The sequence below is a fragment of the Lissotriton helveticus genome, chromosome 2_1 (genome assembly GCF_964261635.1).
Source record: "Lissotriton helveticus chromosome 2_1, aLisHel1.1, whole genome shotgun sequence".
Classification (NCBI taxonomy): domain Eukaryota; kingdom Metazoa; phylum Chordata; class Amphibia; order Caudata; family Salamandridae; genus Lissotriton; species Lissotriton helveticus.
In genome coordinates this window covers 1,502,954,131-1,502,979,423 of record NC_136059.1, presented here as the reverse complement: position 1 = coordinate 1,502,979,423, position 25,293 = coordinate 1,502,954,131, and the positions used below count along the sequence as shown (strand labels likewise).

General features: G+C 44.3%; 1 protein-coding gene across 1 annotated transcript in view; it reads right to left on the bottom strand.

Annotated features, from left to right (window-relative positions):
* Positions 1–25,293, bottom strand: part of SCARB2 (scavenger receptor class B member 2) — a 485,622-nt gene that overhangs the window by 392,296 nt on the left and 68,033 nt on the right. The window contains exon 2 of the mRNA XM_078676388.1: positions 4,883–5,040. Coding sequence (XP_078532514.1) covers positions 4,883–5,040 — 158 coding nt within the window. The remainder of the gene's footprint in view (positions 1–4,882; positions 5,041–25,293) is intronic.

Below are 25,293 nucleotides of genomic sequence, written 5' to 3'. Positions count from 1 at the left end.
ATAGGATTTCCTCCTAAATCAATATCTCTTATTTCCTTATTGTACTCAGGTCCCAAAGCTTCTATTTTTGTTAATGGAAAAATATTGTTTTATTTTCCTCTTATTAGGGGAGTACGTCAAGTTTGCCCCCTCTCTCCTCTTTTATTTATAATAGTGTTAGAACCCTTTTTAACTAAAATCAGGCAGGATTCTCAGATTACCGGATTCAAACTTGATACTTCTCATGTCAAAATGTCTGTTTATGCAGACGACATTCTTTTATATTGTTCTCCCTCTACGTCCATTCTGTCTTTTATGAATCAGGTTGATATATTTTCTCAATTATCCGGTTATCGTCTCAATTCAGAAAAGTGTGAAGTCCTTCCCCTTAATGTGCTTTGCCTTAAACAAGATTTCATAAAATATCTAGGCCTGTGGTTTTCTTCAAACATTCCGGAAACGCTAAAACTAAATTTTGACCATATTATTAAAACTTTATCTGACTCTATTGATCGTTGGCACCCTCTTTTTCTCTCATGGTGGGGACGTTTAGATTCCATTAAGATGATGCTTTCTCCTTTGGTTTTTGATATATTCTTTCTAGGATTCCTGTACATATTCCTGGTTTTTACTTTAAACAAAATTTATTTGGAAGAACAAATCCCCCCCGAATAGCCCTGTCCACTTTGAAGGTGGATAAAACTTCTGGCGGTCTTAATTTTCCTAATTTCAAAAACTATCACTATGCATTCTCTTTAAAGCAATCTTCCAGTTGGCTTTCTCGTGATCAGTTTATACATCTTCCTATCTGGTTGTCTATAGAAAACTATTTTATGTTTCCTTTCAAATTCATAGAATCTCTTGCTTTTACCAACAATATTTCTTCCTTTCAAACTCCAGTCATTTCTCATACTCGTAAAATTCTTGCTCCTCTCTTACCCTCCTCATACCCTTCGTATTCTTCGTTAGATCAACAACCCATTTGGCTTACTAATTTACTATGCATTAAAAATCGCACCATTTACTGGAAGTCTTGGAGTCTTGGAGAAATAAGAGTCTTGGAGAAATAAGGGTCTGCTTTGGATTTCACAACTATTACTTAATAATATCCCTTTATCTTTTGGTATCTTCAAAACCAATTTTCTCTACCATCTTCAGGTAGACCTCAATATGATCTTTTATATCCTTCCCTTTCCCAGTACCTTACATCCTTACTGTCCACGCCTTCTCCTGCCTCTAAATGCTCAATGCTTTTTCCCTTACTATGTCCTCCTCAGCTTCAACTTTATTTAAATGCTTATCTCTTTCTTCTGATAGGAACAAAACAAAGGCTGAATTGGCTTGGGAAAAGAAATTGTGGATAAAAATACATAAAACTTCCAGAGCTGCTAACACTTCTCAAACGCTTTATTTTGTCTACCAACGACCGTGCATCGCTTTTGGCAATTAGCTTGGTCTCAAATTAACAAAATTTTAAAACAAAGGTCCCTTTCTCCCATTCTAACGTTTTTCTAGGTTCTCTATCACCTTCCTGGCCCCAATCTCCATCTAATTTTAAACTAGTGGATATATTATTGGCAACAGCTCTTCACTTAATTACTTCTAATTGGAAACAGGCCGTCAAAGTCACGTTTAGAGCATGGTGGAATGCCGTTTGTTTTCATCATAGACTTGATACCAATTACAATACCCCTGTGTCTATTAAAATAGATCTTTTATGGCTCCCTCTATCCACATATTTAAACTTATATTGCCCCACACAGTGATCCATCAGTCAAAACTTCTGATGAAGTTCGGAAGCCTCCTTGATACACTTGCTGTCTTTTGTTCATTTAAAGAAGCTCTCATCAAGATTCCCTTCGATGTTCCTCTTTATTACAATTTGTTGTTTTCACTTTTTGAATTGTCATTTATGCATACAGGAATTATTCCCATGTGTTATTTTTTCTTCCAAGATGATAATAGTGCTAGGATTATAATAATATATATATTTCCTTTCCCTTGCCTCTCTCCTTCCCTGCCTTTCCCCCCACCATTTACTCCTTTTTTCCTTCTTCACTTTTTCATACAATGTTTATTGATAAATTATCTTAATGTAACGTACTTTATTGTGCATGCTGTTATTCCTTGAAATTTATTGTTTCTTTCTGAATAAACGTAAACAAAAAAATGAATAGATACTTTAAAAAAATGTTTTAACCCTGTGTCAAGACGAGGTCTTTGCAGGCTCTTTAAACAACACATAGCTGGCATTTTTATTTTGGCAACCCTACTTTATATTCCAATTAATGAAAAACATTCTCACACTACGGCAGTAAATGTAAGTTACCAATATAATGAATAGGCAGAGTGGAGGACCAGGGGGTACTGGAACCAGGAAAAAAAAACTAAGCCTCAGTAACCAGTTTACAAAGAGTATGGAAATATTTAAATGGTCTTTCAAGACCTGTGAAAAACTTGGGCGTGCTGGAGATAAGACTCCGGACACTGCCAAACCGAGCCCCCAGCTGCTCGAGCTGCAGCAGCCCGGGCTGAGTTGCACGACTAGGGTAGGGGCTGATGCCCTTCAGCCCTATGGGCGGGGTGCGTCTGGGAGAGGTTGTCAGCTATACCCCGCTATCAATCGCCCATAAATTGTCGCCAGTGATGAAAGTAAAGTGCTCGTATTGGAAGAAGAGTTACTTATTGTCACAAACTTACACAACCTCAACCCCTTACAAATCTACAGGCGGAGTTTGTTTAACTGTCACGGCTCTCCAGGTGGAACACAATGGAATGCACTATGACAGAAGGGGAACCTAGGTACATACCAAATGCCACATATACAAATACATGAACGCCTAAATATTGGGAGGAAAGAAATATACACAAAATTACTAATGTGACCATGTACACAAATCACACTACCAACATAACCATCAGTACATTCAAACAGGCCAACTCAGCAGGACACCTGTCAAAATAACAAATTGCCCATCTAGGAACACCTGATTTTGTGCAAATTGATTCATGTGCCCAGAGCCTAGGTGCACTCTTGGATGTACTGCCAGTCTTCCATTCGCGGCCTCAGAATGAATACCTTTCCTTGATAGAAGTGACATTTTCCTTAACATAAGCCCTGAAATTATTTCTGCTTCATTTTCGTGTACTGGTGCTCGCAGAAACCAAGGGGAGAATCCCTACATTGAATAGCTATCAATTCCATGCACAAAACCATGGAACCACACATTTATTTTGGAAGCCACATTTCCTTTGATAAAACTACCATACATTACAAACACACTATTAGGAAAACACATAACTAGTAGAATACCCATATATATATATATATATATATATCTCCAGGCCTCTTCCTTTATCCAGATTATTGAAATATTTCTAAGCACCCAAAGAAATGATTCAAACACACTAACGAAAAACGGTAGTGTGTCCTGGTCCGACATTACATATTTTGTCTTCAAAATCGAATATAAAAATATCATCCTGCTGAGTGTAGATTTTTTTTTCTAATATTAACTTAAATGAGGCAATATTTTGGATAACTATAATCAAGACAAATTTTTTATATCAGGCACTATTCGGACTACATTAGTCTGGTACCACACATAGGGTGGCATATTCAGAGCAGTGCACACGCACACCACTGGCATGGAACTAGCTGCAAATTAACAACACAGACTGACCAACCTCGGTATACCTTCACAAGTTCAGACATAATGACTTCTTTTAGAAGGTTTTTTTTTTCATACCTGGGAGCTTAAACAATTGCTTTTCAGATTCATCTACTTGCAGCCTGAGGATGGTAGGTAACATTTCCTTTAGTGTAGTGTCATGCAGCCAATCCTACTAACGAACTTCAAACTCCTGGTCAATGCACAACACATTCTTTTCCTTCTAATTCAATGTTATGCTACCCACAGAATCTCACTGGTTCCCTTCAGCAGACACTTGCTGCCCCATTCACTTGGTAACTCACAGCAGTTAGATCTGACCATCCAGTGTATTTGAGGGTGGATTCTTTTCCCTCCAGAGTTAATCCGATGATAATCAGAAGACGAACATTTAATTCACGAAAATGACTTTAATATACATAGCTCAGCTCATACAGCCATTTAGAACACAAAAGGGACAATAGAGGTATTTTGCATCAGCCACATTTTCAGCATAATTAACATCAACATTTGGTGTCCTCCCCCTTGACAAAACATGCACCCATAAGTGAACACCCCTCAGAAAACAGTGAATATGTGAAAGAGTTTTAAATCCATCAACAAATATTAAACATTATACAATATGCAACTCGAATAATTCATAAATACCTAAACTTATTTCCTTCACTGGAATGGGTGCAAATATTATTACACAAGAAAATAACTGGGTGTCCTAATATTCCAATTTCAATGGGTAGGTATCATTCAGTGAGTGTATTTTCACTGATACCGTGAGAGGGCCTTCATATAGATTACGACTTATGTGCTGTTCTTTATTTGCATTAACACAACACAGTGGAGAAGTGTGGCTCAATGGTTAGAGCGGCAGACCTTGATGCAGAGCTCTGGCCCGGGACCAGGGTTCGATTCCCGCCTCTGCGGGTCTCGGGCTCAAAATTCCTCTGACCTGATATTCTCGCCTCAGTGCCTATTCTAATCATGGGTCCCACGCTGCAACTCTGGGCAATAGCTTGCTTAATCTCCACAACGGCCCCAACAGCGCTGGGATGCCTGGTTTCACCATGGGGGTGCCCAGGAGGGGACACTTCACAAGGAAAGCCAGGAAGGGTTCCTTAGCGGTATGAGTACAAGCGCCGGGAGACCCGGTCCGGGTAGCTGCGCGCTATACAAGTACAAAAACATTTACATTTACAACAACATAATGAATCCATCTTATGTACAAGAAATGTTACCTGTAGGTGTAGGGACCTTTTTGTTCCACGGCAGGCCTGTCTCCATCCAGCACTTCCTGTGGATTCGTAACAGTGAAAAAATAGAATTGCATGTAAACAGGTGGTGGAGGGTTCTTCCACACGTCAAATGAATCTGTGCCATTCTTTAACACTGCGGCCTGAAAGAAAGAAAACAGAGGGGATTTATTATCAAATGATCACTGGTTCCACAGCCAACTTTCCAGATAGTGGGGAGGGAGGTTAGGGGAGGGAATATGAGATTAAAAGAAAGAATGATTTCATTTCAAGAAGCTTCAAAGAGGATGAGGTGGAAAAAAGTGGGACAAATTCGGTGGAACCCAAAGGTCAGGCTTATGGCTGGAGCTGACTGACTAAGTCAATGCAATGGAAAGAGAGGCCCAGAACATGGTGGACATTAAGAAATAAATGGCAAGATAATGAAAGCTTATTCGGCTGCACATAGAACTGTAATTAATGAATGTTTATTTGGTGAGATAAAGAAGACACAGCCCCACAACTGGAAGTTAAGCTATTGAGGGAGCAGGGGGTCCTACATGTCACATTCAGCTCCATGGTCCCACCTGGTTACCGGAGGTCACCAAAACAATGCTATTAGCATGGAGAAATGCCCTGCATTATTTGAAATGGAATTTAAAAAAATATAATTTTTTTAAAACACAATAAACCTCACTATGGGACAGAGACTGATTAACAAGTTCAGAAAAGACCAGAGACTTGGTGGAATGGGATCGTATAGGCCTATCAAAGCTAGTAGATGTAGGTGTATGTGAGCTTGTGAATAGTGCAATACATGGTTGACTATGAGTTCCATTTTGGGAGACCGAGGGCTGCGAGGTGAAATACGAGGAGGTAGAGAATTGTCCCCTACCCGCCATATTTGTGCATGGCTGTATTCTTTTAAGTTGGGTGGGATACACTGGAGAAGCGAGAGTCAGGCTTCCCCTGTACACTTCAAAGGGTGCTCTTTGATTCAGAGTGTTCACAAGAAAGGGGCCTGCGTACACCTCAGGAGGGAGATTGGGTTGAAAAGGGAATCATATGGAGGAGGGCTGAGGCCTGAGCTAACCTTTTGATGCACACATCACTGTGACTGACATCCAGGTGTGAACTTTAGTCAACCCCATGGCTTGTATTATGGGGCTACCAGCTTTGGAGTTGCTTCTGCTGTGACCTTTTTCTAAAGGAAGAGAGGGCAGATGGGTGAGCACTTCAAAGGAAATAGACCCCCAACATAAACCTCAAAGAGTCAGACTCTAAATCACATTTGGTGTTTGGAAATGGACTATAAGAAGGGGAACTTGAAACCCCAAAAACTGTCAAGCAGTCAGATGGGTTGTGCGAGGAGGAGAAGCTCTGCAAGACTTCTGCCTGTGACCAGGACTGGGGGCCAAGGCCTGCTAGCCTCCCTGCTAGGTGAGGGGACATCACCCAGGAAATCCAAGGGCACCTACCCTGGAGCCTGAAGCACCAGCAACTACCTGCTTGCCAAGATCATTGTGCGCTGTGAGGAAGATTAAAGTGTTGGAGGGAGTGAGGTCCAGTGGGGAATCCTGTTGAGTTGATTTGCTGAGCACAGTGTGACGAAACTGATGCTGTGCTGATCGGGTCATTGCCCATGTGCAAGGCAATTTTGGCGACTGCAGTGAAGTGAGCCGTGAAGATCGCTGTGTCAATCAGCCACAGCTTGTGTGCTGCGAGAAGTTGGCGACCCTATATGCCAGGAAGGGCCGCCAGAAAGTGAGATGTAACCAACATGGTGTTGATCAGGTTAGAGCACGTGTACAGTGTAGGATCAGCAACCCAGCACGCCAAGGGAGTCTGTTGTGTACAGACTGCCTTGTGAAGTGGGCCATAGCCCTTGAACTGTGAATAGCCAGAAATCCTTTATGCAGGGAGGGGTAGCCGTGCAGGTATCTGCTGTACAGATTGTCTTGGTTCCCGTGTGCAGTGGAGATAAGATGACCATTATGCCAAAGGGGGGTGTCATCAGGACCAGCAAGAAGTGTGACCTGACCCAGAAAGTTGTGAGTAACACTACACACTTACACCATGATGTGGGATCTGCATCAGGAATTTTGCATCACCTTGCCCCCTCTATGGGACAGACCAAAAACTTACCCTGCAAGGAAGAGCTGCAAATAGCCTCCGGTCACTGCGAGTGTGCAATAGCATGTGAGGTCCTCGAGGACCGGCAACTGCTGCCTGCCTGGAACGCGTGCAGTAAACACAACTGAACCAACCGCTCCAGCACATGCAAAGGAGGTGCACTTAGGAACTTCAGATGCTTTTATCCTCAGGTGAGGGGTAAAACTAAAATCAGGCCATGTCGGCCTTGGAAAAGTTGCTTGCTAGATAGCACTTCAGCACTAGAACATTTTTGACTTTACACTAGTGGGGTTTACCCTGGAAGTTGCCTAAAGTGATTGAGGAATAACCACTATTTCTAGAGAGAGGAGGGAGTGTGACACAGGGAACTGCCTATGAAACACTACAGCCCTGACCTCAGGGGGATTAAGTTATTGTGACTGAATGTTCTATTTCGCTTTGTGTCAGTAGCAGCAAAATAAAAATACTTCATAAAAGTGAGTATTTGGCTGGACAATAATTTATTGTTGCTGCTGCAAGTATTTTGAGCTGTGGACCTGTGTCTACCTCCCCCCCACCCGAGTGAGCTTAGGACTGCCTTGACCACGCTAAAACTGACAGTCAAGTGCAGAAGAGGTACTTGGCCCATTTGCTCAAGATCCATAGTAAGTCAGGCCCTGATAGATGAGGAGTAAAAGACCTCAACCCCCACACCTGGGCCTAGTAACCCCTGCTTGCCATGTGGCCCTCTGTGGGTGGTCTAACACTTTTCTTTATAGAGCCGGATTGATTGCTTTCGCTGTGCAGACGTCAATGCCACTACAAAAGGGCAACACACTGGGCAAACAACCTACAGAGACAGGTTTGTCCCTTAGCAAACAAGCTAACTAACTATTCGGATCGCTTGGACTTGTTTTGCTATCCAAATCAGAAATGTCAATATGTGTTCTGCCATGTCTTTTGATAACAGCCTATAGAGGACTTATTTTGGGTACCCAAATAAAAAATGTCAATATGTGGGGGCATGGCTCAGACGCCAACTATGATGGCAGCCTGAGTCAGGAGCTCTGCCTAACGCCAGAACCTTCATCATATTTATGTGACTCTGATCATGATTTGATCAGGAGAACTAGATGCCCCATCCTGTAGAACATCAGGAGAATTAGCCTTTCATCCTTAGCAGGCCTGTTGAAGCTTTTTACGCCACTTTTTTTGTTGGTGGTACTGCTGAGGCGCTTTGAGCGCTATCTTCAAACCGCTCCTCACAGGGCACGCTGAAAAATGCTGAGTGCTAACTCTTTAAAGCGCATCTTTTTGATAACAGCAGTCATACGCTCTCCCTGCTTTGGGGAATATTTCTTCAGGACTATTTATTTGGTATTTTTCTGGCACACTTATCAACTCTTTGATCTGCATTTCCCCTCATAAAGACGAACAGCAGGCATTTAATGGCTCTTACCAAAGTGAAGATTTCTTCATAGAGAATACTACTGAGAACACTTTCCCTAACCTGACCATGACAGTTTAGACATTTTCTCAGGAAATGTACTCATCATATTTTATTATTGTGCGGCAATAACTTAATGTGCTATATATATAGTCTTTGCATGATAGACTACCTGGTTTTCTAACGCACTTTCAACCGAGTCGCTCCTTGCATTAACCTATTGTTGATGACGATATATCTATGTTTTGCATATTTATTTTGGCATCCTATCACTACATCTGTGGACTAAGTAATACTAGGGCGTGACAATATATGAATATCCTCTATACAGCGGTTATATAGGTAGACTTATGAAACCGCTCCTTAATATTGGTTCCAAAATTCAGTCTACTACCAAAAGTCCCGTAAAATCCACTTCTAGGGACTACTTGATGTATAAGCCTCAGAAGTCAGTGCTCTATGCCTTCGTGTGGGAGTGGCGTACATACTAGTTCAGTGGCAATCTAGTCGCGGGTGCAGCACCTGCCGTGCGATGCTGCACATACCTAACCCGAGGCGTGCCCGCTGCTCCAAAGTAGCAGTACTCGCCCATGCCAAGTGAAAGTCTCAGTACTCGTTGGGGTGGGGTTGGGGGGTGGCTAGTGGTCAGAGGTATTGGGCGTTGGGGGCGGGCATTTAGAAGGGCCGGGACTCACTATTTAGTTAATATAATTACGCTGAAAGCTGGCAGCTTAAACAAGTGTGAGAGGTGGGGGAATGCATTCGCCAGGCTGTTTAATTGTAGCGTTTTTGTATTTAACTGGGCCTCTGTAATCTGTATCAATAATGAACATCAGACTGCCAATAAAATCCGCTGAATTGCAGGGGCGCTTAGGCAGCCTTCGGCATCATTACAAAGTCTGAGAAAAGCCCTTCAGTAGGCACGGCAGAACTGGCTCGCTGGGGCACATGAAAAACCTGCCAGCTGCTCTCTGAACAAGGTATGGGAAGTAATTGTGGGTTTTGTTTGCTCGGTTGAAAAGCCAGCGGAAACCTGAGATTGCTGTTGATTCTCCTAAGCCTTGTGCTAGAATACTGCACGCCTTTTCTATGTTGGGTTAAGTCACAAATCTCCGCTAAGGACATGACTAGATCATTCAAGAAAAAACACAAAGTCACCCGAAAATACTCAAAATCGTGTGTTTATAATTGTTTATTGCAGGATATTTTGCTGCTATGCCATGGCTTGCATTTGATCAATTGCTTGCCCATAATGGAAACACACACATTGCTCCTATCAAAGGGCTCAGAGAGAAGGAAAGAATGCAGTTGTTAAGTGAACAGTGCTACTGGAATTCACTGTACAAACAGATGTGTCAATGAGATCAGGCATGAACTCAGCAATATCAAAGTAGTCTATTTTACTTCTTTGATCATGGCTTGGAACTTAGTTGTGCTCTCATAGCATCTGTTATTTTAAAAGTATAACAACTTCACATCTTGCGCTTACAGCTATTGCTCGAAAGGGTGGCCTGCAACAGACAAGGAGAAGCTTTCTGAAAGGCTTCTGTCCAACTTGAAACTAGGATTATTGAATCTCTTACAAGAGGCTAAACGACTTATGGAATCTGCTGACTATTTAGAGATGCACAAAAGATGAACAACTGTGTCAACTGCGGAGAAGAAACACAAAAAAGCATTGCCGGCCGCGAAATGAAAAAAAAAAAAACGCGAGTGTGACGCGTGTGGGGGGCATGCGCGTAAAAAAAACCACGAGTGTGATGCGCTGGTGCGGCACGCGCATCACCGCAAGTGCTATCTTGCCGGCGATCAGCTTGCTATAACGCGCATGCGCGCGCTCCTGTGCGCGTTCTAGCAAGCTGATCGCTGGCAAAGTAGCATTTCTCAGAGCTACTAAATGTCTCGGCCGAGACCAGCGATGCGCTGAATCAGGCAGAGACCTAAAAATGGCTCAATGTGAAATGCACAGGTACAGGAGAATGAATTTGTCAGCCTGTCCTTTCTGTTGCCGCCGCAACGTGGGGTTTGCACTCTAAACTGTGTTTTTCATGCCCCCTCTTCCTCCACACCACGGGGCCTCCTCATGGCCTACTTTTTTCTCAGCTTTCCTTTTTTTAAGCACTTATGGCTTCCGCGGCTTCTCTCCCCTCAACAACATGGGCACCTTTGTCTGCCCCTTCTTTCCTTAGCATGCACTCCCTGTCTCCACGCCGTGAGACAGTTTCTGTGCGGTCCTTAATTTAAGCTGGTGTCTGCGCCGGTACGCACATGTCCAAATTTAAATAAAACTTGCTCGTTTGTGGGAAATATATAAAAGCGCATTATTAAAAGATCACTGAACATCATGGCTGTAATTTATCACAAGGCACAAGTTTAAGAAGGATGTAATTACGTCGTCTGCCAGCTTCTCTCCCCTCAACACCGAAGGCACCTTTGTCTGCCCCTGCTTTCCTTAGCATGCACTCCCTGTCTTCCCGCCATGACACACCCTCTGTTCCACTTTCGCCTCAGCCTCTCCCTTTCTTTAAAAACAGTTTCTCTCTGCCTCTCCTCTCTCCCGCCACCCCGTGTATTACAACTCCTTTAAGTGTGTTTCAGTGTGTACTACGCCAAGCTGTTGGGGCTCTCGCAAACCAGGGGCGTAATGCAAGCCCCTGCAGGGGGCTTGATTTAAGCCGGTGTCTGCAGGTACGCACGTTCGCACATAGGCAAATTCAAATAAATCCCAAAGGTTTGCGGATAATATATATATGCGAATTATTAAAACAACACTGAGCATACTGCCTGTAATTTCTGACAAGGCACAACTTTAAGAAGGATGTAATCACGTCCTCTGGCGCTTCCCCACGCTCAAATTATAATGTTGTGACAAGTCTTAACAGGAAGCTGATCAGCGCTGCAACTGTTACAGCAGGCAGACACAGCACCGCTCCCCCACTCCCAAAACATAGCTCTGCAGTAAACGTTTTCTCTCTTCATTTGGTCCTCACCTGCCTCTTTTGAATCTTCCCCTGTCTCCCTTCCACTCTCTCCTCTAAAATATGTGTGGTGCAAGAGGCGTAACTGTTTTAGCTGTGTTAATCTGCACTAATGTTCATACCCTTAAAAGGCACATGCCAAAACCATCCAACAACAAGGTGCCTACTACAGAAATGAAAGCACACAGAGCATTAAAAGATGTATTTTTTGAGCGACGAATTACCAAATGCTCTTTCCATCTGCACTGTAAAAACACACGGGGACAGCCCCGAAAGCAAGCAAGCACATTTTCACTCTACAGGAGATCTAAAGATAAGGTACTGTGAGAAAGCGGTGGCCGACATCGGCCACGCCAAAAGTATGGCGGGCGTGCCGGCCCCCCATGACCAGAGAGGCAAGCCTGTCGCGCACAGTGATGACATGACAGGCGCGCCTCGACCATAATTGGAATCACTTCGGGTCACGTGATGGGCTAACGCCAGGCCGGTTAGAACCGGCCTGGCAGGGTAAGTAGTTTAAAAGGCTGGGGAGCGCAGGAGTCTGTCTTTTGGCTCCTCGCTTCCCAGCCTGCCGCACCAGCCTCACTAGGAGATTGTAATTGTTTTCCCCACCCACCATCCCCTAAAGCAAAATATTGGTGTTGTGATTTAATTGCGTTTTATTTCACAGGTTTGCATATGTACTGGTTGTATGGTGAATATCATATTGGTGTGTTTTTCCTTAGAAATTTGTCCCGTTTACAGGTCATCAATCGTCGTATTTAGTGCTAATCCTTGGTCAGGCGGTAAGGTCATGATTGGTGAGCAGTAAATTTAAGGTCTTAAGAGGGCGGCGACATTCTTGAATGGGGTCACCCAAGAAGGAGGGACACGTGGTATCTCCTAGAACTCCAGGGGTAGTTACAGCCGGTTGGCTGGATGGGTGCGGGGGAGGGGTGAGTCACTCTTTCTCTAGGCTGGTTGGCCACCCCGCACGTGCACAATGGCACCACTAAACGGCGCAGAACTGCAAAGGCTCCCTTTATGGAGATAATAGAGCGTACGGGGGTAACCGGGTGAGGGGGGGCAGTACCCTCACGGTAAACTGGCCCTCTGCGCATGTGCACTCCGGCCAGAGGGCGTGGTTAATTGATAAGGATCTGACTCCAGTTAGTGACCTCGCCTTAGGCCCAAATAGGATAGGCAGAAAAATAAATGCTGTGATGATTATGGATGAAATGTTAGATTTGGATAGGAAATACCTTTGTACTAGAGTTATGTTAAGGTTACCCATCTGACATCAGTACTTATCAATTGTAATCAATGTAATGCAATGTTTTTCTGTATAATTTTTGGAAATATTGTTTGAATGAAATTTTGTTCATTTTTAGGTCTCGCCTGTCGATGCGCATGCGCATCGAGCAAGGCGAGAGTATTGCGAGTTATCCACTCTTTATCCACACTGCAAGGAATCGTGGCGATTCCTTGCAGTGCCCGTGACTTTTAAGGTCAATGCGCATGCGCATTAAGCTTATGCGCATTGACCTTAAAAGTCACGGGCGCGTGTATGTCCGGCTTTGTTTACCCGCTCCGCCCCCTCCCGCCGTGTCGCCTTGCCTACTCTCTTCCACAGCCTCCCCCAGCTCCGCCCCCTCACTACTTGATTGCACGGCCGCTAGGCCGTGCCTCCCCTACTCTCCTCCCCCCTCCTCCCCTGCCTGCCTGCCGCTAGCTGAGTCCTAGCGTTGGCTGAACATCCCGTGATTTTGGACAAATCCCTTAATCTTGCTGTGACCTTGTGCAATGTTACTGGAGCTTCCGCCCCAAGTACCTTTTGCGTCGAGTTTGCAATATATAAAACTGCATGAAAAAAATCCATGCTAAATTATTTAGTGGCTATTGCTCCAGTATTTACCAGGGTAAGTCAATGCGTACGTGATCTTGAAGTTTCCTTCACTGCTTCTTGGATTTAAATATTTTTGAACATCCTTATCAGGTCTTGTGAGCAGAAGGAAGCTGTTTAAGTAACACGAAGGATGAACGAACAATTAACCCTACATCCGATTTGAGTGTGGTTCTGATTAGTCTTTAAAGAGGTTCCTTTTGTTTCACCAATAACTCCAAGGGTACAGCTGACCCTCCTGGTATTTTTCAAGTGAGCAACTCCTCTATCGCTGCCAGCCTCCCCCAGCTCCGCCCCCTCACTACTTGATTGCACGGCCGCTAGGCCGTGCCTCCCCTACTCTCCTCCCCCCTCCTCCCCTGCCTGCCTGCCGCTAGCTGAGTCCTAGCGTTGGCTGAACATCCCGTGATTTTGGACAAATCCCTTAATCTTGCTGTGACCTTGTGCAATGTTACTGGAGCTTCCGCCCCAAGTACCTTTTGCGTCGAGTTTGCAATATATAAAACTGCATGAAAAAAATCCATGCTAAATTATTTAGTGGCTATTGCTCCAGTATTTACAAGGGTAAGTCAATGCGTACGTGATCTTGAAGTTTCCTTCACTGCTTCTTGGATTTAAATATTTTTGAACATCCTTATCAGGTCTTGTGAGCAGAAGGAAGCTGTTTAAGTAACACGAAGGATGAACGAACAATTAACCCTACATCCGATTTGAGTGTGGTTCTGATTAGTCTTTAAAGAGGTTCCTTTTGTTTCACCAATAACTCCAAGGGTACAGCTGACCCTCCTGGTATTTTTCAAGTGAGCAACTCCTCTATCGCTGCCAATAACATAAGCATTATCTGTGACACTACCCTTATCGATGTATTTCACCTAGGTCTTGATTAGTGATGATGATTCACGTTCCCATGCATTTAATTTTTTTTAAAATTTTATAGCACAAGAAAGATCAACGAGGGAATTTGAGTTATTTAGCCAGGATAAAATGTATTTACTGTTTGTGTAACATTCTAACATTGGTCTACTGGTATATAAACTATGCAAAGTAAAATTGTTAAATATAAGGACCTGCCTTCCTGGAGGTAGCCAGTGAGTTGATTGGTGATAAGTCTAGATAGTATCGTCATTACGTTTAGTATATTTACCTCCGGAAAAGTACTTCACCACTTGATTGCCCGGTCTTTAAAAAAAAAAAAAAAAAGTCTGTCAATTGAGCTAAGATGTTCCCTAATGGGAAACTAATGTCCAATCATGGTTTTAAATGACTCTGGAAGAGTATGTCTTTCAGCTCTTTTTGAAATTGTGATCAGGTGCAATCATTCTCCTTATCCAAGGTAGCAAGTTTAAGGAGGGTGTAATATTTCATTTTGCCTGTGGAATTGGCAGGATAATACAACTCCGCGTTACCCTTCTAAAATGGAGTTCCAGCAAAATTCTGCCAATTCCCTTGTGGCATGATTTTATTCCACAAGGCTCCAGAAATGTGAATGAGATTTGGCGACCCCCAACGCCATTTTCTAGTGTGGTCGTGTCCAGAAGGCTACTTCTTAAGTAAATTTCCAGCTGCTCAAATTCATTTTCTAGATGAGCGGCAGCAAAATCAACTGGAGTGCCACAGGCTGGCGCTAAATTGCAGTCCGACCTGCATGTTTTCTTCCCATTAATGGAACTCTGTGGAAGCTCTCAAGTTTTATGTAACTCTGCGAGTTCTGCCCACCCTCACCCGCACTCACCCTCAACCCCTCACCCTCACTCACTCACCCTCAACCCCTCACCCTCAACCCCTCACTCACCCTCACCCACCCTCAACCCCTCACTCACCCTCACTCACCCTCAACCCCTCAACCCTCACTCACCCTCACTCACCCTCAACCCCTCACCCTCAACCCCTCACCCTCAACCCCTCACCCTCACCCTCAAACCCTCACCCTCAAACCCTCACTCACCCTCACTCTCACTCATCCTCACTCACCCTCAACCCCTCACCCACCCTCACCCTCACTCACCCTCAACCCCTCACCCTCACTCACTCACCCTCAACCCCTCACTCACCCTCACTCTCACTCAGCCTCAACTACTCCCCCTCACTCACCCAAAACCCCTCACCCTCACTCACCCTCACCCTCACTCACCCTCAACACCTCACTCACCCTCACTCGCCCTCACCCACCCTCACCCTCACCCTCACTCACCCTCACCCTCAACACCTCACTCACCCTCACTCGCCCTCACCCTCACTCCCCCTCACTCGCCCTCACCCTCACTCACCCTCAACACCTCAACCTCACCCTCACTCACCCTCACTCACCCTCAACCCCTCACCCTCACTCACCCTCACTCACACTCAACCCCTCACTCACCCTCACCCTCACTCACCCTCACTCACCCTCACCCTCACTCACCCTCACTCGCCCTCACCCTCACTCACCCTCACTCACCCTCACTCACCCTCAACCCCTCACTCACCCTCACTCTCACTCATCCTCACTCACCCTCAACCCCTCACCCTCACTCACCCTCAACCCCTCACCCTAACTCACCCTCACCCTCACTCACCCTCAACCCCTCACTCACCCTCTCACCCTCAACCCCTCAACATCAACCCCTCACCCTCACTCACCCTCACCCTCACTCACCCTCACCCACCCTCACTCACCCTCACCCTCACTCACCCTCACCCTCACTCACCCTCACCCTCACTCACCCTCACTCACCCTCACTCACCCTCACCCTCACTCTCACTCACCCTCACTCACCCTCACTCACCCTCGCTCTCACTCACCCTCAACCCCTCACCCTCACTCACCCTCAACCCCTCACTCACCCTCACTCACCCTCACCCACCCTCACCCTCACTCACCCTCACTCACCCTCAACCCCTCACCCTCACACAGTGCAATAGGTCTCGGAGCATTTGAGTTAGAGCTTTTAGAAATGTTTATGGCTTTTTTTTTTAATTCTTTAGCATTGGCTACAGGAAACAAAAATGCTAAAGATTTACACAAAAACCCATAAACAATTCTAAAAGCACTAACTCTAATGCTGCGAGACCTATTGCATTTCCAATGCTTGTTATGTTTAATAAATACGGCCGGGGTTTTACGACCCCCACATCCAAAAACTCTTCTCATGTCATTAACCGGGGCTTGATAAGAGAGGAGGGGGTATAGGTAGTTGCTGGCCATAGTATCAGGAGTCCCTTGCTTTAAAGCTCCTTTGAGTGTGTCTGTGTGTGTAGTACTCCAGGCTGTTGGGGCTTGCTCAACCCAGGGGCCACACATAGGCCCCAGCAGGGGGCTTAATTTGAGACGGTGTTTGCCGGAACGCATATGGGCAAATGCAATTAAAAACTAAAAGTTGCTACACACCAATGTCTTTAATGTAAGGTTGGATGGCTGTGGGTGAAAGGAGTCACTAGTGCTGTCGAATGAGCTCTCACTTCTGCACCCCTCTAACGTATTCAATTCAGAGAATGATTAAGAGTGAAAATGCGCGCACTTATTGTTGGTTCTCTACAGTGCCGTCTCGGTCACTCCCTGGCTGTAATATCAACTGGAACTGTCTCATCCCCCTTTACTTAACTTGTGTACCTTGATAACGTCTCAATCACTCCTCTTCAACACCTTCACGCATATCAATGGGACTCGCTTCTTGTCGGGCACTTGTGCACCTCAAAAGCATTTCACTGATTCGATTTGTTGACTCATACGTTTCACTTGAAGCATTCAACATCACTACACCGCACTCTTAAGCACACTACCTCACTAAATTTTAGTCTCCCTTTCCCTTCAGCCTGCCTTTTCTGCAACCACTGCAGCACGGGTTTCATCTCTAACCGGTGCTCACCATTCCCCTCTGCCTCCACTCAACGGGGTCTCCTCCCAGCCTTCTTTGTTGTCAGCTTGCCCTTATCTTAAAAACGTGTCCCCTCCAATGCCTCTCTCCCCTCTACACCATGGACCCCTTTCAATGCCCCATTCTTTCCTTAGCATGCACTCCCTGTCTCCACGCCATGACACACCTCGGTTCCTCTTTCCTCTCAGCCTGTTCCTTTCTTTCAAAACAGTTCCTCTCCGGTCCTCCTCTCCCCTCTGCCTCTCCTCTCTCTCGCCACCCCATGTATTACAACTCCTTTCACTGTGTTTGTGTGTGTACTACGCAAAGCTGCTGGGGCTCGCTCAACCCAGGGGCGTAAAGTAGGCCCCTGCAGGGGGCTTAATTTAAGATGGTGTCTGCCGGGACGCACATGGGCAAATTCTAATAAATCCTGATCGTTTGCGGAAATTATATAACAGTGCAATATTAAAAGAACATGGAGCATCCTGGCTGTAATTTCTGACAAGGCACAACTTGAATGAGGATGTATTCACGTTGTCTAGCGGCTTCTCTCCCCTCAACACCGAGGGCACCCTTGTCTGCCACCTTCTTTCCTTAGCATGAACTCCCTGTCTCCACACCGTGACACACCCTCTGTTCCTCTTTCCCCTCAGCCTGTCCCTTTCTTTAAAAACAGTTTCTTTCAGGTCCTCCTCTCCCCTCTGCCTCTCCTCTCTCCCACCCCATGTATTACAACTCCTTACAATGTGTGTCTGAGTGTACAACGCCAAGCTGTTGGGGCTCGCGCAAACAAGTGGCGTAATGTAGACCCCTGCAGGGGGCTTAATTTAAGCCGGTGTCTGTCGGCACCACATGAGCAAATTCAAATAAAACCTGATAGTTTGCATATACTATATAGAAGTGCATTATTAAAACAACAATGAGCATCCTGGCTGTAATTTCGGACAAGGCTCAACTTTAAGAAGGATGTAATCACGTTGTCGGGTGCTTCCCCGCGCTTAAATTAAAATGTTGTTGTGACAACTCTTAACAGGAAGTAGACCAGCGCCGCCATGGTAACTAACAGCAGGCCGACACAGCACCCCTCCCAAAAAACAGCTCTGCAGTAAACTTTATCTCTCTTCATTTGCTCCTCACCCGCTTTCTTTCAATCTACCCCTGTCTCCCTCCCTCTCTCTCCTCTCCGAAATATGTGGTGCAAGAGGCATAAATCTTTTGGCTGTGTTAATCTGCACTAACGTTCATACCCTTAAAAGACCCATGCCACAACCATCCAACTACAAGGTGTCTACTATAGAGAAAAACAGGACACAGAGCATGAAAAGATGTATTTTTTTTTGTGAAGGATTACCAAATGCTCTTTCCAACCGAACTATACAAACCCATGGGAACAGTCCAGAAAGCAAGCACATTTCACTTTACAGGAGGCCTACAAATAAGCCGCTGTGTACCAGGCGTCCCTTGTTTTACAGCTTCTACGAGTGTCTTTGTGTGTCTAGTAATCCAGGCTGTTGTGTATAATAAAAGTATGTTTACTTTTTAAATAAAAAAATAAATAACTGACAACATTTTTATTACTGTTATTAATGCATGATAGTGGATGCGGAGTACTATCCGACACAAACTCCCTTTGATAGGCCCTCAACTACACTACACTAAAACAGTAAACTGCTACAATTGGGTACTTATTTTTCATTTACAGGACACTTTGCAATGTATTACTTATGGAGCCCTCATATTCAGCAAAACTACTTATACCTCCCAAAGGCAAGACCTATCGGCTATGCCAATGCTGGTTTGATAAGCTCTGGGTACACATTCTCGATATAGGATCCACACATGCCATATGGGGTGGTGACTTTAATGTTGCTTTAAATCCTGGCATGGACCACTCCAACGATATTCCTGGTCCGAATACGAGGGCGGGTAAGCGTCTAGCAAAGGTCATGACTGAGCATCAATTCTTTGATGCCTGTAGAATCATGAATCCTATTCTAAAAGAGGGAACATATTATTCCACTATACATTCCAGCTAGTTCCGCATGGGCTTCTGTTTGCTCTCACGGAGGTTGGGGACCTGGCTAGGGAGAGCAGGACATCTTGCAAGCACATACTCTGATCACACCCCGGTCCATCTGTGACTACGCATATCGATATTGGCGCCTTCAGTGCACAGCCCTACTAGACGACTGCTTCCGTGAATCGCTGAGGCAAGAAAAGAGCGACTTCTTTCTAAGAAACTTAGATACCGGCCCAGCACTGACCTGTGTATATGGGGGGATTTGAAAGTTTGAAAATCAAAAGGAACTAGCTGTTGAGTGGAAGCTCAAAATGTATGTTTCAGTAGTAAGGAAAAGACCTTTGTTTTTTAAGAAAGCCCCACCCACCAACCTAGCTGGTGACATGCATCATCACTGGGCTCCACCCAAGGCACCGAGTGTTCCTCGGGTGTGCTATGACGCCTGACTACAGCAGACCGAGTATTGTTTAGTGTGTGTGCAGTGGTGGTGTTTAGGGAGTAAGTTGAACAACTGTCTTAGGGTCCCAATGTCCACAGGGGTTATTTTAATGCTAGGGCCTTGGCAGTATTAAAAGCAAGGCGGTGGATGTGAATGGAGGTAACTATGGGCTCCCGCATCCAGTGTGGTCAACATGTTTCGGCCAAGCCTCTTGTTAAATCTGGCTTTCATCAGGACCTTATGTGCAAAGTGATTTAAAAGGTGTTCTACAGAGTAGGTGTGACCATCTATGTGACGCACTCGCTAAGGTGCAATATATGTTAGAGGGAGATTTCCTCTAGCGGTTTAGTACTCTGGAATTATCAGAGAGAAACCTCATGAGTTCTGGGAGGGGGTCCAGCTTGTAGTCACACATTCGTCAGAACACGAGACACGTGTATCAACCTACTTGGCCGCATTGGAACTCCGTCTGGCTTTTAAAGTTACCATTATATGACATATCAAAGAAGCATTTAGGAAGCTTGAACTAGATATCAAAACAACAGAGTTGAGGCAACCCCAACTCCAGGAACTGTCAACAGAATATCAAACTGAGGCAGAACGAGAACAACTCTTTCGACCCCAGTATTATCGAGACTGCAGGATTGGGGAAGGGGAACCACAGGAAAAGCGTTAGCTGAGATTACATAACACTCTAGATTCTCCAGTCATATCCTGGGGGTACAATACACAATGTTTCCTTACAGACAGACACTGCAGGCATCCTCATATTATTCTCAGAACACTTCTCTACTCTCTATTCTACACTGGTACTCGTACCGCAGTTTTTTCATCCTATTACAAAAATATTGCCCTGGACTGGCTCAGTGAACTCCATATAGAATTCTTATCTGCTGACATTGAGGAACATGAAATCCGCACAGCCATGATGCAATTGTGTAGTGGGAAGGCGCCGGCCCAGATGGGCTACCGGCAGACTTTTACAAGTGCTATGCCAAAGCACTAGTCTCTGGCTTAAAAAAACGTATATGAGGAGGCGAAACGCTTGGGAACTCTCCTGCCAACGATGAGCAAAGCGACAATTATAACCTTGCTTAAACCAGGACAAGATGCCACCACATTTGATGCCTAGAGGCCACTCTCTTTAATGAACTGTGATGCTAAAATATTAGCTAAAATACTGGTGTATAGACTGAGCTTGGGGATGACCGGACCAGTCTTACTTGATCAAGCAGGTTTTACACCTGGGAGGGCCACCTCATAGAACTTACACACTCTGTTTGCACTGCTGCAAGACATTGATCCTTTATTGGCAGCAACCGTTTTTTTGTGTTTTTTATTTATGCCACTAAGCCTTGAACTCGCTAGAGTGGGATTATATGTTTGCAGTTTTGCGGTGAATGGGCTTTACTACCACTTTCTGTCCTCGGTTGCCCAACTTTACAGCCAACTACAAGCCACGATCCAGGTCAATGGTGTATATTCCAAACCATTTCCTATCTCACGCGGCGTCAGACAGGGTTGCTCCCTGTCACCACTTCTATTCACCCTTTCCGTTGAGCTGCTGGAGGTTAAACTCTAAAAACATCACAGAGGACACGCAATACGCTACCCTTCCCGACATATACTAGTATCGCTATATGCTGATGATATCACTTATCACATTTGTAGTCCACACCTTAGCCTGAATTCCATTATCAGAGAGCTCATTTGATTCTGAGAAATATCCGGAATAAATATTAACTGGAGTAAATCTCAGATCTTCCCTTTCACGCCCAACACCACAAAGTTTTCAATGGACTACCTATTGTCTTGGTGTGAATCGGAGATAAATATTTAGGAGTGGTGATATACAGGGACAGGGAGGAGACGTTGCGAGCCATTTGCCCGATCACTAATCCGGTGTCCAGATGGATCTCGCTGCCTCTATCACTGGCAGGACAGATCTCTCTAGCAAAAATGGTAATTTGTTTCCTCAATATCCAGCATTACCCCAGACAGCCCTTTTTCAGTGCACTTCAAGATAAACTCATCGGTTTGGCATGGGGGGGGGGGGCAATCCAGAGTGAACTAGAACATACTTGCCCAACCTTTCTCACGTGGGGGCTTTGAGGCCTGACATGGAGCTTTATTTTCTCTGTGCACAAGCTCACTATATGTACTATTGGTTCCAACCACCATCTTTTATGCCCCCACTTGGCCATTAAAGAAGGCTAACTGGCTCCTCTCCCCACAGCGTCTTCCTTAGGAACGTGAACTCTCAGAGAGAACTATGCACACTCCACAGTGGCATGCACTAACTTCGCATGGCGCCGACTTGCAAGAAAAATGAATAAATCTCTATTATATTCACTACTTGCACCACTAGCCAAATCAGCACCTTCTTCCAGTAGCTCACGAAGCCTTATGCCACAACATGCTTAGTAAGAGGAAAATAAGCAGCTGGGGTGATCTATAGCATGAAGGGCTGTCCAAGGATCAAGAGGCATTTCTCAGAGGGGAGACTACCATGCAATTGGAGTTTTCTTATACATCAGAATTAAGTAGGTCGTATGGGCTAATTTCCTGACTTTCCTCAAGAACCCCCTACTCTTGACGTCCTTCACACCCTTATACAAATGACAGTTCCAGCGCATGCCGTGTCCAGATTTTACCATGCAGCACAGATAGAATGCCCCGACATGTGTAGTGGCTCACAAACGGGATGGGATCAAGACCTAGATACTCCACTCACTGACAAACAATGGCTATACTGCTGTAAACAAACGGGAAATGTAACAGCCAGCAGCCGTCTACGCATGATATATTTTAAATTTATACAACAAGTATGTATTACACACCAGCGATGTTGTACAGGTATAAACTAAGACCACGTGACAGCTGCGACAGATACAAACAAGAAGAGGTGGGCTTTCTGCGTCTAGCGTGGCAGTGCGAGGCAATCCACAGATTCTGGGTCATAACGCTTTAAGGATACCCTGAAGAACTACAAGACACGCAAAGGAGATTAATCTCACTGGGATTACTCCTAGCTAAAATGAGGGTGGCATGCAGGTGGAGTAGGGGGCGAGCTCCAAAATTCAAAGAATGGTTGAATGACCTTCTATATTGTAAGGACCAGTTCACAACATATGCAGAGTTTTTGTTGGTGTCCTCCTGCCCAATGGACATTTGGAAACCCTTTTGGCCTATCTGAGAGGATTCCCAGACTGACACTCATATAGAGAATATGCAGAAACCTGCTGATTGCACCTATATTAAACAGCTGCAAGGGTGCAAAGAGGCTGCCTACAAGACCTCAGGCATATAATGTTCATGGGCACACATTGCCCAACTCCATACATTGTTGCTCTACACTGACCAGGTACACACAGTGGGCGTGTTGGACTCATTACCAAAAATCACACCGTGCATATTCAAAGGCCACTACTTAAAAATAGTATGTGCGCACCGAGAGACCGACATCAATTGTTCTTTGTGCTGTGAGGCAATGCATGTTCTAATTTACGTTCTTACCAATGTACAACCAAACCACTGTGCCTGCAGTACTGTAATCTTGTTGTTGAAAAATCAATAATAAATAAAGAATTTAAAAAAGAAGAAGAATGGCTTTGGTGGATCAACAGGTAATGACTTACATGATGAGTCCAATAAAATTGCATTTTGGAGAAGGATGTCTCTCAGTTACAGAAACACTCCGAGGACTTGGAAAACAGGAACAGACGTAATAATTTTTTCCATAACTACTCGATTTACCTACTTTCACCAATGGTAATATTCAAAGAGTATATAGACTGGGGGCTTGTTTTAGACTTTGTCTAAAATATTAATCCCATCATCTCAATGGAATGTATATTTCAGTAGACAGGATATCCGTCACTGTGTGGCAGAGTGAACTGTCTGCCAAAATCCAACTCTAGCCTTGGGTGCCCTCCTTGCTTCTTCTGCACCACCTACTAAAATTAGAGGAATCATCCTCTTCTTTTTGAAGTTCACAGTTCTTTTGAAAATTCTTAATGCTGACAAAATGAAAAAACATATCACAAGGTCAGGGAGGATGATTTTTATTTCACAGGATGTGTTCAATGCTGCGGCTGCGAGAAAGAATGACTTTCTGTCCTGTATTGTGCAATCTGGATGCATGATGTGGCCTTTTTCATCCATGTCTCTTTAAGCCCAGTTACCAGAATAAAACTATCTTGTATAAAGAACCAGCTGATCCTAGATAATTTATAAACTCTCACTTGGTGGACACTATGGACACAGCTGGTTCCTCTACACGTTAATGGTTTCAGAAATGCTGCATTGTTTCTTAATTTTGTGCTTTCGGATAAAGTATTTAATCTGCTGATGTTATATCTATGTTAACATTTTCTATCCTGTTTCCTTAGAGATCTCAGCATCCTCCTCCTACTTATATACAGTTCTGATGGGATGTGTGGCACCATTGTTGGATGTGTCATCATTCTGTCAGTTACCACCTCATTCTCCCTCTTGTCAAATATTCAGGTATGTGTTTTCAGACATCCGTTTTTGACACATACGGTCTCATTTTGCCATCTTATCTTCCTCTTCTTTTCCTTCCCCCTCCTTTTTCCCTTCTCCCCTCTGCGTCAACTGTATGCCCTGTTCCCATTTTTCATTTCCTATTCACTGTTTATATCCTTATTGCGAAACTGTCTTATGTTGGATAGTCCTCATTGGTTATTTACTGTTGTAAAATTCTGAGTAATTAGATGGAATGGAAAATGATTTATTAATCCTGTCAAGTAACGGGAACTCCACGCCAGGTCCAAATGGGGCAACTACATTGTCTTGTCGAGTGTATGGGATGTGCTGTTTTGTTACGACGCTGAATCAGCTACCAATGAATTCCACTGTTATTCAAAAATCAATAGAGTTGATTATCAAAAAACAAATCCTGTCAAGCAACAGCAAGTGGTATCCTACTTGGCCACATTTGCTCCAGATTGAGCCTTACCTCAAGAAACTCGCCTGCCCGAATCTGAAGCCTTAAAACTCAGACATGGTTGGGTGGGCTCTGTATTTGTGTCTCCTACCTCCAATAAAAACAATGGTTGTATTATTTTATATGGGAAAACCCTTAATCTTGTTGTACTCTAACAAGAAAAAGACAATATGTGTAAATGGCTTGTTATGAAACTCTTAAGCAATAAAATACCTTCAACTTAATTTTATATTTATGCCCCAACACAACCTGACAACACTTTTTGGCCCGCAGTAGCACAAAAATGCATGCAATATAATGACACACATCTTATTCCAGGAGGTGAATGTAACCAAGTTATGGATCTGTTTTGGATAGACAATCTCCAGTTTAGTTTGCTTCCACATAAAATACACAAGCAATTTCATTCCACTGTTTCCCATGGTGCTTTAGTTGACTTTTACACATTTTCTCATCATGCTACCCCAGACTACATTTTTTATTCAGGTACACACAGTATCCTTACAAGATTAGAGCACATCTTTGATTCTAAGCCTTTGTCACAACGTATAGTACAATCCTCCATCTCTCCTACAGAAGTCTCAGATCATGCCATTGTTATCACAGATTTGGACTTGGTTCCCCCGAACCCAATTCTCATATTTAACAATTCATTGTTAAAAGATGCAATATTTTCCACATCCTTTATCTCATTCACCTATAAATTATTCTTGATTAATGATTCTCCCACCGCC